At 36.8% G+C, this 17,928-nt stretch overlaps 1 protein-coding gene across 1 annotated transcript in view; it reads left to right on the forward strand.

Annotated features, from left to right (window-relative positions):
- Window positions 1-1,066: 1,066 nt before the first annotated feature.
- The window catches only part of SHPRH (SNF2 histone linker PHD RING helicase, E3 ubiquitin protein ligase), a gene marked incomplete at its 3' end in the record, with an annotated part of 31,894 nt that continues 15,032 nt past the window's right edge, over window positions 1,067-17,928 (forward strand). The window contains exons 1-11 of the mRNA XM_010183470.1: window positions 1,067-1,316; window positions 1,632-1,710; window positions 3,054-3,204; window positions 4,999-5,104; window positions 5,620-5,876; window positions 6,308-6,994; window positions 10,035-10,286; window positions 11,079-11,157; window positions 12,704-12,867; window positions 12,953-13,209; window positions 15,984-16,105. Coding sequence (XP_010181772.1) covers window positions 1,067-1,316; window positions 1,632-1,710; window positions 3,054-3,204; window positions 4,999-5,104; window positions 5,620-5,876; window positions 6,308-6,994; window positions 10,035-10,286; window positions 11,079-11,157; window positions 12,704-12,867; window positions 12,953-13,209; window positions 15,984-16,105 — 2,404 coding nt within the window. The remainder of the gene's footprint in view (window positions 1,317-1,631; window positions 1,711-3,053; window positions 3,205-4,998; window positions 5,105-5,619; window positions 5,877-6,307; window positions 6,995-10,034; window positions 10,287-11,078; window positions 11,158-12,703; window positions 12,868-12,952; window positions 13,210-15,983; window positions 16,106-17,928) is intronic.

Genomic DNA, 17,928 nt, shown 5'->3' on the forward strand with positions numbered 1-17,928 from the left:
CTATCCAGGTCCCTCTGCAGAGCCTTCCCCCACCCCCTGAGGGGGCAGATCAACACTCCCTCTCAACTTAGTGTTATCTGCAAACTTGCTGAGGGAGCACTCAATCCCCTCATCTCTGATCTTGACTTGCTTCTAAATTTTTATTTTCCTTTGAGAAAAATTCTGCAAGGTGTCTTTCCAATACTAGCTAGGGTTAGTATCTTTCTTTGAACTGTAGGGTTGTAAAGCTGTTCCTAGGTGAGTACTAACAACTGTTTTATTGGTACTGATGTTTTTAATTTGAGACCTAAAACACGCTTAAACCTTGTCCTCTTAAGTCTTTTGTTTGCTCATCTTATGTCAGTTTCCTAAAATGCTGTCCCTTGAATTTTTAATGAGCTTTTGTTCTACAGCACTTAAGCTCTGCGTATGCCCACGTACGTGCATTATGTGAAAAACAAGTAAGGACAAGGCTTTCTTTCCTAGAGGGTATATACTTCTCTTGAGGTGGGATATTAATTTCTAAAATATACCTTGTCTGAATTTTTGCAATGATGGAAGCAGTGGGAGTTTTGTGTTGTCCTACTGCTACAATTTCCTTATTCAGATGGATAGTTTAAAACTAACATGAAAGCTCACTGAAGAGAATCTCCTGTAGGTTTGTTTTTTTTAAAAATATGTTACTTCATCAAGAAAGACTTTATTTCATTAAAGAATTACAAATCCTTGACAACCTACTGTGTTTTTTGCCTTTCTGTAAAATCATTAACCCATGTTAACACTGAAATCTGAAATTTGTGGTTCTGTATCAGTTGGAAACATTTAGTTGAAGGCCTATTAAACAAATAAGGTTTGGTCACTCTGTCCCTAAATTCTAAAGGAAGAGCTTTGCTTATACCTGTGTGATTGCCATAGCGTGTTAGGATTAACTTTCAGGAAAGTAGTGCTTATTGTTTCCTCTGCTGCTAGTTAAGGCAGGTGCACTCATGACATACATTTAAACAACGTTTTGCTTTGCTTGCTTTCATGTGTTGACTAAATATGCTGCAACAAAATTTACTGCAATGTTCACCAAAGTTGATGGATAATGCTTGTCTTGAATGACTTGGTGTATGCAGATGAGCTGGAGGAAGATGAGGAAGAATCTGACATGGAACTGGAGCGACAAAATATTGAAGAGCTTTATGACTTTGTAAGGCACACCCATCAGCAGGATATCCAGTTACTGAGACAGGATGTGCAACACCTTGCATTAATTCCTATTCTGAGGCCGTACCAAAGTGAAGCTGTGAACTGGATGCTTCATCGAGAGAACCTCACAAGCACTTCAAGCAGTGGCAAGTATATGGGTCTGGAAAACTTGCATAACTGAGGGAAGTGGCATTGTGTTGTCAGCAGTAATGTTTTCTTGCTGTTTGATTAGGAGCCTTGTGAATTTCATTACTATTTTTATAACAGCTGTTGTTTGGGTAATACACTAAATGATAAATTAAATTTTGAACAGCACTTGATGCGTCTTGTTGGTCCTGAAGCACTGTGGAGGTAGACATCTGCTTTTTGTCTCTAAATGCCACAATAAGGCTGAGTAATTCCAATCAGCATGCTGTTTATAGAGAAATCTCATAATAGTAATATGAACTCTTTCTCCGTAGAAAATGCACTGCATTTCTTATGGCGGGAGGTCACCACTCTGAATGGACTAAAAATCTACTATAATCCTTTTACTGGCTGGTATGTTTTTACAGTTATCTCTTTCTGAGAACAGCTCAAGGTTGTACTTCATGAAAGCCTTATTGGCAGCTTTTACCTGGAAGATATAAGTAATCCATAACTGTCATTTTTCGTTTAGCTACTAAAAAGTTAGAACTGCGATATCATTAATTTGAAAAAAAAGGAAAACTGGAGTATATAATGCATAGGTAAACATGTAAATCTTGAGTTGAAGATTGTCATCTTTTAGACAGTTGTTCTGTCACTTGATGACTCCTCACCTGGGGAGAGGAATCAGGAAAAGGAAAAAAAGACCCATAGGATGAAATAGAAACAGATTTAATAAAAATAATAAACCCCAGTATTAATAGCAATATTAATATAAAGTACAGAGTTATACTCGGTCAATATAGTGGTCACAACAAGCAGAGGAGTAGGCCTTGGGAGCAGAACAATGGATGAGACCCTCCAGGTATGACAAGCATTGAGGGGAAAAGAAAGAGAGGGCATCCTTAGCAAGCTCCCCAATTTATAGTTAGTGTGACATTTACAGTACAGAATAATCCTGTTGGCCAGCTTAGGTTAGCTGCCCTGGCTTTTTCCCCAGCTTCTGCACCTGACTAACTCAAAACTGCTACAGACCTTGATCACAGCATACCAGTGCTGGCTGAAAACTAAAACAAGGTGTCTTATCAACTTTGTTCCCACTGAATTGATTCATGCTGCAGTCTTTTCAAAAGTGCAGCTTTTGCAAATAGAAAACTAATTTTATTATTCTATCCTAGCAAAACCAGGACAAAGATATAACTCTTAAAGCTTTTTAATTGCAGTGCAAATTTGTGGTTTTAAGATTAATGATTTTTTTAAATCTGAGCACTGGACCTTCTGGTCCAGTATTTCTTAAATATAAAGGAAGGAGGCAGTATAATGCATTTTATAATACTGGGTGTTGCGGTACTAGTTTTTTTGTGCTTTTCTCATTAATTTGGTTAGAATAGAACCTTGTGATTGCTAGTGTGCTTTCTTTTTTTTCCTATATAACTTTCAGCTCTTTAACACATGAATATAAATATAGTTCAGATTGTTTTGGAGACTAATATTATGATATGCTAAGGCTAGCAAGACAAGGCCTGTTATGGGGGGGGCGAAATCCAAAAACTTATAGCCTACATATTTGTCTTTTGTCAGGTTTGTACACCCAGAAAGCTTGCTAGCTTTTGTCAGTCTCAGCCTGTCTAATAAAAGATACTGCCTCACCTTACAAACTTTTCCTTCCTGAAGCTATGCTCCGCAAGTTTCTGAATATGTGCTGCTAACCAGTCCATAGTTACTGACTTTCATTTGGGAATGTACTTGAATTTTAGTATTATCCGTGAATATCCAATTGCTGGACCCCAGTGGCCTGGAGGTATTTTGGCAGATGAGATGGGTCTTGGAAAAACGGTAGAAGTGTTGGCTCTTATTCTGAATCATACCCGACCAGACATTAAACAAGATGATCTGACATTGCCTGAGGTAAGAAAACCAGGATAAGATTTAGTATGAAAAAAATACTTTTCAGAATTAATGGAAATGCACTTCTTTGCTTCAGTTTATAGCTTTCTGTTTTATAGAAATCCAGATTTAAAGCTGAATTAAAGTATAGTGAAAGATTTGCTTTGTAGGATGTGATATCTGGTGACATAAATAGTGGAATGGTTTGCATGAGGAGCAATTGATAGTTTGCCTTTGAAGGATGTTAGCAGGCAACTGCACTGTTAATAGGCTGTCAGTAGTTTGCACATGCACTCCAGGAATGTATGAATATGAAATTTAGTCTGCTCTGTTGGAAATAATTCTCTCCTTTGCTTCATTGTATTGATGAGTATCAAACATCCATTAGACTTACGTTCTATGCTAAAACAGGGATGATTTAACTCAGTGAGTAAATATTTCTGCTCCCCTTCTGTTTCATATAATAAATGGGCTTATTTAGCAGCAGTTTTCAGTCTTTTCACTTTTTTCATCATGCATTCTGTGAAAACTTAGCACATTTCATTAAAGCCAAAAATTCTCTCTTCTTTCAGAGAACTTTTATCCTTAAGTAAACTCTTACCACTTCTGTGGGTTCTATCTTTTTGAATTCACGGCAGTCAGTTTCATTGTATGTCTATTTATAATGATCTCCTGCCTGCTTGTAATTCTGTGAGTTAACAAGACCTGATTTCAGAGAGAGAATAAAATTCTTCTTAAATGTATCAGAGGTTCAGCACTGAGGAATGTGAAGAGGGGAATATTAGCACTAAAGCTTCTGTGCATCAACTGGCAACAACAGTTAGAGACCATAGCTTTTGGAGAGGTGGAGTTATGAAACAGTTTAATGATATGAGTAGCTGGGACAGATGTCTTAGCTATTAGTTTTGGATCTTTATGAACAGAATTATATGATATTGCCTGTGGTTTAAAGGCACTCTTCTGCTCATCCAGAAGGCCTCTTGTCAGCTGTATTTTTCTTGTCTTCAAATGTAAAATGTCTTTGTTCAATGTGCTGAAAAAACCCCAACAAACAAAAACCAGAAGTGCTTTATTCCAACAGAGACTTTCTGAATGACTTTTGGCTTATGTAAGCCAATGTCAGAATTACTCCAAGTATTTCAGCTCACTGTAGGGCTCAAACAGTGTCTGGAGTTTCATTGCAGTTACTATTAAGAACTCTGTAAAACAGCTAATTGGACAGGGCAGAGTGAAATGACAATGAATACAGCTATAAAACAGTTAATCATAGAAATATTGGCACTGCATTTGTTCCAGATTTGGGATTCTTTTTTATATCCTGGTTCTTGAGTAATACATCTCCTTGAATTAAATCACTGTTTCTAAATCACTGATAATAGAATAAATTTTGGGGAGGCAATCACTAAAAAGAGAAACTTGAATACAACTAACTAAGGCTTTTTAATCTATATTGCTTACCTCCTTTTGTATTTCTAGCTATATATTAAATATATATTTTCCTTCCCCTATCAGTAACCTAGATAACTTACAGATACAGATTTCTGCAACTTAATTTGGAAGTAGTGCAGAACCCAAGCAGCTTGCAGGGCTGCACTTTCTGTTATCAGTGTAGAGTGCTGAACATCATTTGCCAAGAAACTGAACTGAATGACATATCAGTCTGTACACTAAAAATGAGCTACCTGAGCAAATTAGTGAGATCAGAGCACGTATCTATAGCAGCTCATGCTTATTTTCAAATGTGAAGGGTTAATGAAGTTCAGGATGACTGTAAAGAGACATGAGCTAATAACTGTTAAATGTTGTCTGCAATAGGGTAAGCTCGTGAACTTCTTTGTTCCACCTCAACCTTTAGAAGGAAATAAAAAGAAGAAAACTAAGGAAATGGAGCTTAAATTGAAGGAAAAAATACAATATCCCAGTAAGTATTTCTGATGGCTTTTTTTTTTTAATACATTCTGCTTTTGTCATAAGTTTTATAGTGGTCACTGACTATGAGTTTGAGGCTGCTCGTCACTTCAGCAGAGGAAATTATTCTTTTGCTGAGCACTGTGATGTAGGATTGCATGCTACAAATGAGTGATCCACACTTAGAACAGAAGTTACTAACTCAGACCTTTGTGCTACAGAACTCCATGTAATCAAAGGTTGTTGTAAGAGAGTTTATGCATTTAACTGAAATACGCTTTTTATAAGCTTCAGCAAGAAAATTAAGTGACTTATTTATATTGCTCATCAATGTTGTCATAGAATCACTGAAAAAGAGCAATTTGTAGGGCTACCTTAAGTAAAGCATTGTCAAAACTGCTGGCTGCCTTTTTTCTTTTGCATTTTTTAGATGAACACGGTGTTTAGAGTTCCCTTAATCTATGTTCTTCAAGGTAGCTTACATTTTGTCTGAGCTGTAAGTTGTTTTTGTTTTGATTTTACATACAGGCTTACGAGTGATGATATTAGCAGCTGTGAAGGAAATGAATGTGAAGAAAGGAGCATCCATTATTGCAATATTTAAGTACATCAGTGCTATGTATAGGTATGACATACAGAGAAATAGGCGGCTTCTCAAAAGAACTCTAGAAAAACTAATTGCAGAAAAAGTAGTAGAACAAGTCAAAGGACATGGTCTGTCTGGGTCTTTCAAGCTGGGGAAGAATTACAAGGAACAGAAGAGGCGAGAGAGAACCAAAGAGCAGGTAAAACATGCCGCCATTGTTACTTCAAATAATATTGCAAAGGCAGATCTTATTTCTACCAGTTGCATGCTACTCTCAGCCTTGTTGTCTGTGTGCGCTAGTTCAATGACACTGGCTTATTGATAACAATGAAGAAAACTGCAGCATTTGCTTTGGCATTCATGAACAAAGAAGCAGAAATCATAAGTAGATCAAATTTGGGGCTAAAATATTAACAACATCCATCATAAATATTTTAAAATAGTGCTGTGGGGGCTGGCAGATGTATTGTGTTTCTACTGTGAAGTTATCTTTTAGACTAGTAAACATTAACCAAGTGCTTAAAGTAGAAATTGATAAATTCTAATATCTATCTTTATGTGTTTATATGCTTAAAAAAAAAAGAGAGGTGAGGAGAAAGTCTGTCATTCTTGGTTAATACTGCTTTGTAGATAGCAAGGACTTCAGAAAGCATTCAAAAGAAGCAGCTGATGGATGCTAAAACTCAAACCAAAGAATCAAGAAGTAGTGATGTCACTTCTGAAAGTGTCCTTAAAACTCCTTTACGGGCGGATATCACCATGGAAGAGCATGATTATTGTACAACCAGCAAAAATAACAGGAAATCTGAAGATCATGAGAACTCTGTCAAAGAGAATAATCAGGAAGCCATGATCCCAAAGTCTCCTGATTTGCATGGCAGCCTCCATGTCTCCAGTGATGTGAGCAGTCATCCTGACTTTGATGTTTCTAAATCTACAGCTGATGTCCAGCAGGAAGTCCTGAAGGATGAGCCCTCACAGTCCCAAGAACGTACTGGCAGTAGCTTACAACATACCAGTTCTGTATTTCCATTTAATACCTCTGAATATCGTTTTGAGTGCATCTGTGGTGAGCTTGGGTTGGCTGACTATAAAGCTCGTGTGCAGTGCCTGAAATGTTACTTATGGCAGCATGCAGAATGTGTAAACTACAAAGAGGAAAACCTGAAGATCAAGCCCTTTTACTGTCCCCATTGTCTTGTGGCAATGAAACCAGTTTCCACAGGAGCAACTCTGATAATTTCTCCAAGTTCTATTTGTCATCAGTGGGTAGATGAGATCAACAGGCATGTAAGATCATCTTCTCTTCGAGTTCTGGTGAGATCATATAGCTTTATATTCTGGGGAGGCTTTTTATCATGGCTTGGGGCTTCCTGTCTGATATTCTGTAACACAAAGTTCAGAGGTTTCTTTGTCCTCTGTCAGAATTCTACATTTCTTGCTATTAGGTCTATAGAACTTAGAAAGTCCTAATTATATAGGTGCTTTGGCAGTATTAAGTCTCACTGTACATGTGAACCTAAGTAGATCTCCGACAGTTGCTTCTCATTTTATTCTAGATAAAAACAAATGTTTCCGTAGGTGAAGATCATACTTGTAAAGTCTGAGAACCAGAAATTCAAAAGAGAAGTCTTGGGCCTTGGTGTTTACTGAGAATAACACCATTACAACTTGGGCATTGTCTCTGTAACATGTTATATTAATCAGGATGTTGCTTATCTGGAGACCTTCAATTGTCCTTTTACATGATTTCTGATAGCTCTATCACTAAAAGAATCATACTTACGCATATAGTAACTATGGCTATACGTTATTATTTTTTTTTAATATGGTTATCACGTTATTCAAGGGTAGTTGTCTTTCATTAATGAGGTACTCAAGTTTTAGCCTTTGTATTTTTAGTAGGCAAGAACCTTTGTAATGATTAAGTGATCTGAGAAGTATTATATTTTTGATAAAATAACAGATCAAGAGAGTAATCTTTGTATTCAGGGATGTATCTGATACCTTTAGCTATCCTTTATAGATGCCAAAGGTATAAGTGAATTCCAGGCCTCCAGTAAGCCATTTGTGCAAGCAGTCTAATTAGCTTTAGTGCAGCAAGTAACAAATGTATAAAACTTGCACAGTTTTCATAGGACCCAGTCCAAGTTTTATACCAGCTTTGTTGAAAACTGTCAGAAATAGATTTACATGGTAACAGTAAAATAGCTTAAATACTCGATGTCAGTACTTTAAGCTGTGTGACACCTTCCATACTAAGACACTGTTTTAATTTTTTTTAACTGCCAACTGCAAATCATTCTCACTTGCTTTCAGTATTGTTTCAAAGTGAAAATTTGGTGTTTTTTTTTCTCTACAGTTAAAATGAAAATAATGCAGATGTTTCAGAGTACCAGTTTCCCATGTTAACAGCTTTTGCATTGCATGTGAAGGGTGGTTTTTATTCTTCCAACTGCTTACAACCCATGGGAACTTCTAATGGTTTTATGTAATGAAACAAAAAATTTAAAATTTATGAGTAGGTCTTGCTTTGTGGCAGGTTGTCTTTTTCCTGCTGCTGTGAAAACAACCAAAACTTGGCCAAGTTATAAACCTCCGTAAAATCTGTTCATAAATACTTGGAAGAGATCATTAGATTTTGACAGCTATTTTTTTTTCTTTATGGTTGCTTCAGTGAACATGCTCTTTTTTTTGTTTGTTTCATTTTTGTTTTGTTTTGTTTTGTTTTGTTTTCCCCTTCCTTCCCCTTTAGTTCATGCGCATTGACCTGGTTGCACATGCTCTGTTGTCACACTGGGGCTGAACAGAAATTTTCTGCAAGTGTTTCTTTCAGTAAACAGAAACACTGTTGCCATATGCACAAATGTACAGGAAGATTATTACTGGAAGGAAAAGTACAGTAACAGTGAAGTTAACAGTAAAATCATGTGCTGGTCAAGGCATAAAGGTGGGGGAAATCAACTAAGGTTGTATAGAGTCACCTTAATTTTGTTTAATTTTTTTAACTATTAATTGTGTAAATTAAGAGAACATTAGTTTGTGACACTGGGGAAAAGGCACTGGAAAAGATGGTGTAATTTTTCTGTAATCATAAGTGTTTGTAGGTAGTTGCAGATAAGAATGGACCATCTTGATTAGTGTTTATATAATAAATCATGAACTTGCAGAATGAGAAGGGAATAGAAAGATGCTAGCTGTTTAAAGATGAGATTAGAACATATTTCTAAAAAAGATAGGGATATTCCTGTATCTGCCAGAAGAAAGCCTTATGTGTTGTAATATTGTGATTAATATTAATAGGTGAGTGGTAAGAAGTAGCTGATAATAGGAGTCTAAAAGTAAGAAATGGATGCCTGTAATTTTGAAGTAGGTTCCTCAGGTAAACTGGGAGAAGAAGTTTGTATGAGAAGGAAGAAAAGACGATTGACATATAGCACTGGTAATAATTGCTCTTAGTAGCTAAAAATCTTGAAGATGAGAGAACACTTGTATTTTAAAAATATTCTTGATTTTGTGCTATACCACACATTATGTAAAATTTTAACATATTTCAGTATTTTAAGTATATTGGGATTTATAATACATATTGTATTTTCTTTACATATAGAATGCTACTACGGAGAAGCATATAGTAAAATGCTTGGTTTAGCTTGATAATTTTTATTTAAACTGCTATATCTTACTGAAAGGATTATGCTTAAAATTATGAGGGAGATAAAAAAATACTTCTGATATTAGAACAAAGTGTGAAACTTCAGTAATAATATTCTGTTGGTGCACAGGGATTGTTTCTTACTAGGGTATACTTTCCATTTCATGAATCTCTGTAGAAATCTTTTTTGTAGATAAAACATTACCCAGAATATAACTTCTAGTTTTAAAATATTTTGCTGCATGCTTCTGTCTTTGCCTAATCATCCATTAATTCTGAGGTTTGTGGAGAAGAAGTTAATACATCTATGGTAAAGGATGGGCTGTGGAACACTGACTTGCATAGTGTTGCTCTATACAACATTACAGAATACTTAATCTTGCATACAACTGTTGTAACAAATAATTGTTACAGGAAATACTGAAGTCCTGTCCAAAGGAAAAAAAAAACGCTTTATAGAGATATGAATACTTATGTGTAAAAAATATTGCGTCAATGTTTGTATTACGTTTATTTTCTGTGTTACTTGTGTGAATTTCCCACCATGCTATGAATACAGGGTTTATGAATGGTTTCATAGTCTTTGAGGAACGCTTCTAAAAGCACACACTTATTAAGCTGTACTGGTATTTCTGCATTTTTATTGACATGTCTTTTACCTTCATTCTTTTCTGTTGTGCTGTTGAATACAAATCCACGTAGGTGTATCAAGGTGTGAAGAAGCATGGCTTTTTGCAGCCACACATGCTGGCAGAGCAGGAGGTGGTTATCACCACGTATGATGTCCTCCGCACTGAACTGAACTATGTAGATATACCCCACAGTAACAGCAAAGATGGGCGCCGTTTCAGGAACCAGAAGCGATACATGGCTATTCCAAGCCCCTTAGTAGCAGTGGAGTGGTGGAGGATCTGCCTTGATGAAGCACAAATGGTTGAATGCACTACTGCAAAGGTATGATATTCCCAGTCATGCATTTATTTAACTTGAAATGGTTTTGACAAGCTTATTGTAAATAATACAATAGACTTCCCTCTCTCCCTCTCAGGGTTCAGTGCACTTGGGTAACTTGTCCTTGTAGCTTGTTCTTTAGAAGTGAATTTTCTGTTGGAGATATTTACTATTAAATGGTTCTCTTGTGGGAATTTTGACAGATGGTGAAGTATATTCAGCTCAAAAAAATACTTAACATAATCTATACAGACAGTTTAAAGAAGTAGGTCATCATGTTGTATATGGTGTTTGATAGTTTCAAACAAGACACTAGCATGTTCAGTGACATGGTTCAGAGGCATAGATATGTCCTTTGGGTCTAGAAACTAAAATATTCAGCAGTGTGTCTGCAATCTGCAGAGGGAGACTATTTTAATTAGTATTCGTCCAGTCTGTTTGACCAAGACAGGAAGACAAAATGCTGCTTACATAATGTGTTAGAGGCTTTAATTTTATTCTTTTTACACACAGTTTCTTTTGCTAACTATGTTTTGTGAACCCTTAGTTTTGCTTGATTACTTGAAAATGGATATAGCTTTTATCAGCTTTCAGTTACCTTCAGGAAGAGTCAATTACTTTATGTGCTATACATCTTTATAATATATTGTACCAATGCTGTTTGTAAGTCTTCTAATCTTGCATACTGGAAAGATGTTCAGACTTCCTAAAAATAACGTCCATGTGTTTTCAGACTGCGTTCCACACTATCTTTGTTTTCTCTTTCCTACCATTGGTTCTGTCTTCTTTTGCTAGGCTGCTGAAATGGCACTGCGTTTAAGTGGAATCAATCGCTGGTGTGTCAGTGGCACTCCTGTGCAGCGAGGATTAGAAGGTGAGATTTTATGTAGCAATGTCATCTCTCGGTTTTCCTTGTGCTGATATTTAGGTAGTGGTTTGAAGCAGTTAATATGTCTGCTAGTTTTGCTCTGAATTCATTAGGACTTGGTAAGCCATAAACTTTGAGCATGTAATAAAGCCATCAATAAACGTATTGATAAAAAAAATGCAGAGGAATTTAGAGAAGCTGTACATCAAACAGTTGACTAAAGTCTGTTCTTAAGTTTTCACTTAGCAGAGTGGGTAAATATTAACCCCTCTCTATTGCAGCTAAAGATAGTCTTCTCCAGTTACAGAACCCTTCTAACTGTCAAATACAGCAAGCAAAGCTGTATTTGCTTTTTACATAGCCCTGTTTGAACTACTGTGGGCATCAACTGCCACGAATATCAATTCTAAAAATTGTACTAAAGCTAAATGAAGCTGTATTAAGTCCTTACATAAGGACTTAATGAATTGAGATGTGTGGAGCTGTATGTTAGCAGGTGCCATTTATCTTGTCTTTTTGGTGAGGTACTCAGTTTCTGTAGACAGGCTTCAGCCAGAGATAGAAAAAAGAAAAGGCACTGATCAGCTTTTTCATCTCCCTGTGTTCTTTGATCTGTTTAGGAATATGTGCTGCACATTGAGGCAATGAGTTTGAAAAGGGATAAATCGGTGTGCATTTGTGAACTGTTGTTCAGATACCAAACTATGACGAAAGTTAATATTGTAGACTAATTCATTATGCAATTGTGGATTAAATTTACAAATACACGTAATCTGTGAATACATAGTCAAAGCAAACACTATAGAAGGAAGTGATTAATTTGACCATCATGATTAACTTGCTCAAGTCCCTATGTGTGATAGTGTTGATTTAATATTTCTACATTGTCCATATGCAGCATTTAAATGTGTGCTTCTGTATTTTTCCAATAAGATTTTGATACAAGCTTAAAATCAGTATGGCCTTAAATTTCGTCCCCAAAAATGATGGGTTTCTGAATTTGGCAGAATTAGCAATCTGTATTCTCTCAGTTATGAAGATAACAATAAAACTGTGTTTTGTTAATTTATTCTGCCTTAGTAGAAAAGTAAAAGTCTTTTGAATTGCAGCCCCTTTTAGGATAGTGGGCAACAGGCAGCTGGTACACAGCAGGCTGTGAAGTAATGATACCGAGCAATATTGTTTTAGAAAAACCTGGCAAACACAGTTAACCATATGCACTCATGTGATTTCTGCCTCTCACCCCTGCTCTGAATAGGTTTAAATTCATTGTTCTGTTCTGCTAGTGTCTCACAAATAGTTATATGCTAGCAAGTTCTATGAAAATCAACAGCTAGGTAAAGGAAAGAACCTTCAGCTTCCTCCATCTGGTCCCCTGCCTCAAACTAGCTGTTTTAGTGAGGAAATGACTGGAAAACATGTGGAGAAGATAATGGCCGGAATGTAGTTGCTTTATGCCTGGTAACTTTTCTATGAAATTTAAGTTTTTGGAGGCATATTGTGAAGTATTAAAAAAGAAACGTTGTACTAAAGCATTTTTTTTTCTTGACAGATCTGTATGGATTAGTCCTTTTTCTTGGAGTTGATCCTTACTGGGTCAAACATTGGTGGGACCAACTTTTATATCAACCTTACTGTAGGAAAAATCCCCGGCCCCTCTACAGTCTCATTGCCAAAATAATGTGGAGATCAGCAAAGAAGGATGTGCTTGACCAAGTAAATAAGAGTTTTGGTGTTTAAAATTCTCAACACTTCTCAGTAACTTCAGTTGCAAATTACTTATTTTCTCTTCTAATTGCAGATTCAAATTCCCCCTCAGACAGAAAATGTCCACTGGCTTCACTTCTCTCCTGTGGAGAGACACTTCTATCATCGCCAGCATGAGGTGTGCTGCCAGGATGCGTTGGCAAAACTCAGGAAGATTTCAGACTGGACTCTGAAGCTTAGTAGTTTAGATAGAAGGACTGTGACTTCTATTCTGTATCCTTTGCTGCGGCTGAGGCAGGCCTGCTGTCATCCACAAGCTGTTCGGGGAGAGTTCTTGCCATTACAGAAAAGGTGAATTTTTGTCACTTCCTTGCTTTATCCAAAGCAAAATTCTAGTTGTCCCTAATGGTGCAAGATCTTGTACAATTCTTGAGCAAGCCTAATTTTAAGCTTCTTTAGTTAAATTTGCAACTATGCCACACCAAACTATCTGACCGCAGAAGCTGAATAGGATGCAGTGGGGTATTTAGCGTAATTCTTGTGTTAAAGAACATAGTATGGAGAGGCAGTTGTTTGTGCAGTAACATTTTAACCTTCTGATACTGATGAATACACGGGTGTTGAAGGTCACAGATAGTGTAAAACAGACCAGATTCTTTTTCAGTTTTAAATAAGCCCACTGATCTTCTTTGTCTCCTGCAAAACTCATGGTCATAAATGAGAAGAACAAATGTAATGAATAAACAGAATGAGGCAATTCTTTAATTCAAAGAGTATGTTGTTAATGTGAGGTTGTGAAATTTGTAAATTTAGATCCAAACATGAAGTTGTTCAAATGCTTTTTCTCACATCTCCCTCCCCTTCTTATTTTTTTGTGTGCTTTCAAGATCATCTTCCTCACAAGTGTCCTACAAATACTGGTTTGGTTTCAGCCTTTGTTAGACCAAAAGCATGTTAGCACTCTTTGCAGAATGTAGCTGCTACTTTTGCCGTCAATTATAGGGGGGTTGTGAAAGAACACACAATTTCCATTCCAGGCTCTCAGGGCACTTGTTTCTTTTTTTAAGCTACAGGTAGGGAAGAACTTAAACTTTTAACACTGCCAGTGTTACTCCTACTGTTTTCTGATCTTGTTCATCCATTCTGTTCAGTCTCTTTTCTATTCTTTTATGGAGTTTTGCATCCTACTCTTCCTCCTTTCTCAAACAGAGCACCAACAGTGCCCAAGCAGCTGTAAGTGACTTTGCACCTACTTCAGCAGGGACCAATAGTAGGCACTGTGCTGTAACGCTTTAACAGTCTGCTAGTGTAGAAGCAAGGACTCAAACATGGGAGAAACCGAAACTCGTACCAGCCTGTACAAGATTATTTGCATTAAAATGACCCAGTGGGGTACAAATGAAACATGTGCTAAATATGCCGGAAACAGCTTAGTAGTGTGTTGATTTTGGTGGAATGCTTGCATGATAGCTGCATAGTAACTGTGGTGGAAAAGCCAGCAATGAAAATGAAATCTTTATTAGTATTATATATACAAAGAAAAGGGTTTTTTCCCAGCGCTATTTACATATCTCTTTTTTGAACCAAGCTTGAATGCAGCAGTGAACGTTCTCAGAACAGAGAGAAGATTTGTCTCCTGACTTTGGTTGTATGTAGGAGAATAATGAAGAAATTCAATGCTAGGAACTTAAATGAATAAGAGAAATTTAGTGAAACAAGCAAGTTGATGCTGGAGCATATGGATAACAGAAACCAGCCTGAAACAGGAAGGCCGAATTTGGAACATATTCCATGTTAGATGACTTCTTCCCCACCTGTGTAGTGAAGGCAGTAAATGAGAACATCTACTCAGCAAAATTATAGCCCTCAAAAGGGAGTTTCCTAGGCTCCCCTAGCTTAAACTGAGTTAAAAACGCTTCATTTTTACTTAATTGATAGTCTCAGGGTAGGTATCAAATTGCGTAGTTTATATGTACAGTTTTTGCTTTTATAATTTCTTGAAACTGCTGATGGTTTTGAAACTGAAAAGCAAGTTATAATAGTAGGAGTATCAGAACATCAGGGCTGCAGGTGCTGTGTGTATTTGCCAATACCTCTGCAAAATTCAACTGATTATAAATAGTGATTATATTGATTTAAAGCCTGCTCTAGTGTAACACTGTAAAGTAAACTCCAGGAACAATTTTTGCAAATGGAACGGTTGTTGCAAGGAGAGCAAAATAAAGGCCTAATCAAGGATACCTTTCCAGCATATCTTGGTTCCAGACTGCACAGGAGTTCTCACCTCTTACTCTACTCCACAGCACTGAATATTAAATAGTAAATGCTTTTCCCGAAGGTGAATAAGGTTGAGGAGCAGAGTTTTGGGGAGAAGGGTAGAGTCTGGTCTCACAGCAGCAGTTGGTCATAGAAGCAGCCTCAGGTCAGCTGTTGTGGACTGTTGCAGTTTACTCTCCTGTCTCTTCGCATCAGTCTTTATCTTTGTCCCTTGGCCTTACTCCAAACTATCCTTCACGCTTCTTTTTCATCTCTGTTCTTGCTTCTACCGCTTCTCCATTTTCTGTATTTTTATGTTAATTCTCTTCTGACTGAATTCTTCTCATGAATTACAAACAAATGTAGAAAAGGAAGTTTAAAATGATACTTGCTAATCTTCACTGTTCTCATTTCACACATTTTTCCTCTTTACTTTGTAATCTCATCTGTTTTGCAAGTTTAGACTGGTAGCAGAGAAAAGAAACGTAGCCTCTCATAGCTGTTTTCATTTGAAGAGCTTCTAGCAAAATGAGGTAATTTTTTTGCTTCTTTCCAGGTCACAAATGTAACAGAAGGAGCAAAATATTTTGCCCTGTGAAGGATTATTTTACCTAGTTCTAATTTTCCTCTTATTGCTTTCTCTTTTTAGGAATTGTCAACTTCTTGATGTACTCAAGTTAGGGTAAAGCTTTAACTGGAAGAAAACCTCACAACTAGGTGTTTTTTGTAATAAGTAAATAAATCTTGAGTAAGCATTTGCACGTATGTTGGATGCATGTAACAATCTTTCATGCTGCACAGTGTGACAGTATTACCACTCTGGTATTGTGGTTTTGTTTCAAATTCAAACTGTTTGGTCTCCATTTCAGCACCATGACCATGGAGGAACTCCTAACATCTCTGCAGAAGAAATGTCGAACAGAGTGTGAGGAAGCTCACCGACAGTTGGTGTGTGCTCTTAATGGCTTAGCTGGTATTCATATCATTAAAGGTAATACTGTGTGGCTGTAGCATATTCTTCACTCCTTTCAGTAGGCTAATTATGGTTTAGATGACACCATGTGAAAACAGTGGCTTCTAAATTGAGGGAAAAAGCCATAGTGAAATCCTGGGTAACTAGAGAGGCTTGTAATAGTGTTTGTAACAAAAACCAGCATTCATTCTAGATGAGGGAGAAAAGAATAGGTGTAGTTTGCATCTTTAAGATGTCTCAGAGTATTTCTGTCTTGTTAATGCTGTATATTACTTTGTGATTCTACCATCTATGTGTACAGGGAGGATAAAAAGTCATACTTGTGTAATTGTACTTAACCTGCTTTTGTTTTATCAGCGCTGCTTTCTGGTCTTCCTTTGTGTCCCCTGCCATGCAGACTGCTATGCTGACTGCTGTTGCCTGCTGTACAGCTCTCTCTGATTTAGGAGGAAAAAAAGATTTGAATGGGAAACCAAAGTAATTATATTAATCTTGAATGTCCCACTAAACAAAATAACAATAAATTAAAATAGCTTAGTCATACATGTGAAAAACATGCCTCTTGTCAAGTAACAAGTCTTCTAAAGTTGACAAGTTGCTTGAGTTTTTCCTGCTTATGTTAAAGTCTTCCTTCAAAGAGGAGAACAAGGAAACTGCCTGTTCTGTTACTTGCCTTATGCAAAGACTACATTCAGATTCTCTGGTCTGTAGTTAGTACATTTGAAATACTTTATGATTGCAGGATGGTTATCAATTTTTTCAGATTGAATTAAGTGCTTAAAAAGACTTCTGTACAGATAGAATACTTCTAAAATACACCAGTAGCAAAAGTTTGGCCCTTTTTCACAAGTAAATTGATGAAAATTGCATCTGGTGAGAAACAAAAGCAGGACTGAGGCAGACTTATCATCTATAACTTTTTTTTTCCCCAGCGTTACTGTTATCAGCAAGGAGGAAGCACACCTTATATAAGTAAAGCAATGAATTTAGTGTTAGTGTAATAGAATTCATATAGGTCTAGTTATTAGTTCAGATGTAATTGTTACAGGCAGGAAAACAATAATAATCACACTTGTTTCTACTGCTTGTCCTGAGTATGCTTATCTTTCTACTGCCTGTCTGGGTCCTGAGGCAAATGGTTTCATATTGGTGGTGGCAGTGCTATGGTTAGTTGTCACCACCTGGAGTTCTTTGTCAGGAGAAATAAGATATTTGTGTTGGTGGTTTCTTCTTTCTCACTCAAGGATCCAATTAGGGTACTTCATGTTTGCTAGCGACACTTGTCTCTTTCTTCATCGGTCTGCAGCTCCACGTTAACACCAGATTTAATGTACGTGATGCCTTTTACGGATGTTACATACTATTTCTTTGTTCTCTTTGTTGCCCCTAAATCCAGTTTTGTCCAGCTCTAGGTCTGCATTTCTTTGACTGTGGGTGAGTTGTTTATAGCCATGGCTTCCATATTCACTGCCAAGCCTGTGCACCATCTCTTAGCATCCCATGGCTGTACTCCTCTATACTGCATCCTATATCTTTACTTTTCAAGGCCTCTGCTATTGTTAATAGGCCTGTATTTCTTAACACTACATCATTGTGTTGTAAATATCTCATTCTACATAAAATAACTGCCTTTTACTTCTATCTATATAAAGCTGTGATTGTACCACACAAACAAAAGTAAAACCTTCCCCCAAAATTAGCAATAGATACCTAGTGAATTAGAGAAATTGCTGTCACAGCTAAGCCAAGTAAAATGTGCAGGCAGGAGGCCTAACAAGCCTCAACCTTGAGTCCTTGCACGTTCAGTACATAGCTATTGTCCTGTAACTAGTAGTAATAGA

This window comes from Mesitornis unicolor, unplaced genomic scaffold, assembly GCF_000695765.1.
Source record: "Mesitornis unicolor isolate BGI_N332 unplaced genomic scaffold, ASM69576v1 scaffold44454, whole genome shotgun sequence".
NCBI lineage: Eukaryota > Metazoa > Chordata > Aves > Mesitornithiformes > Mesitornithidae > Mesitornis > Mesitornis unicolor.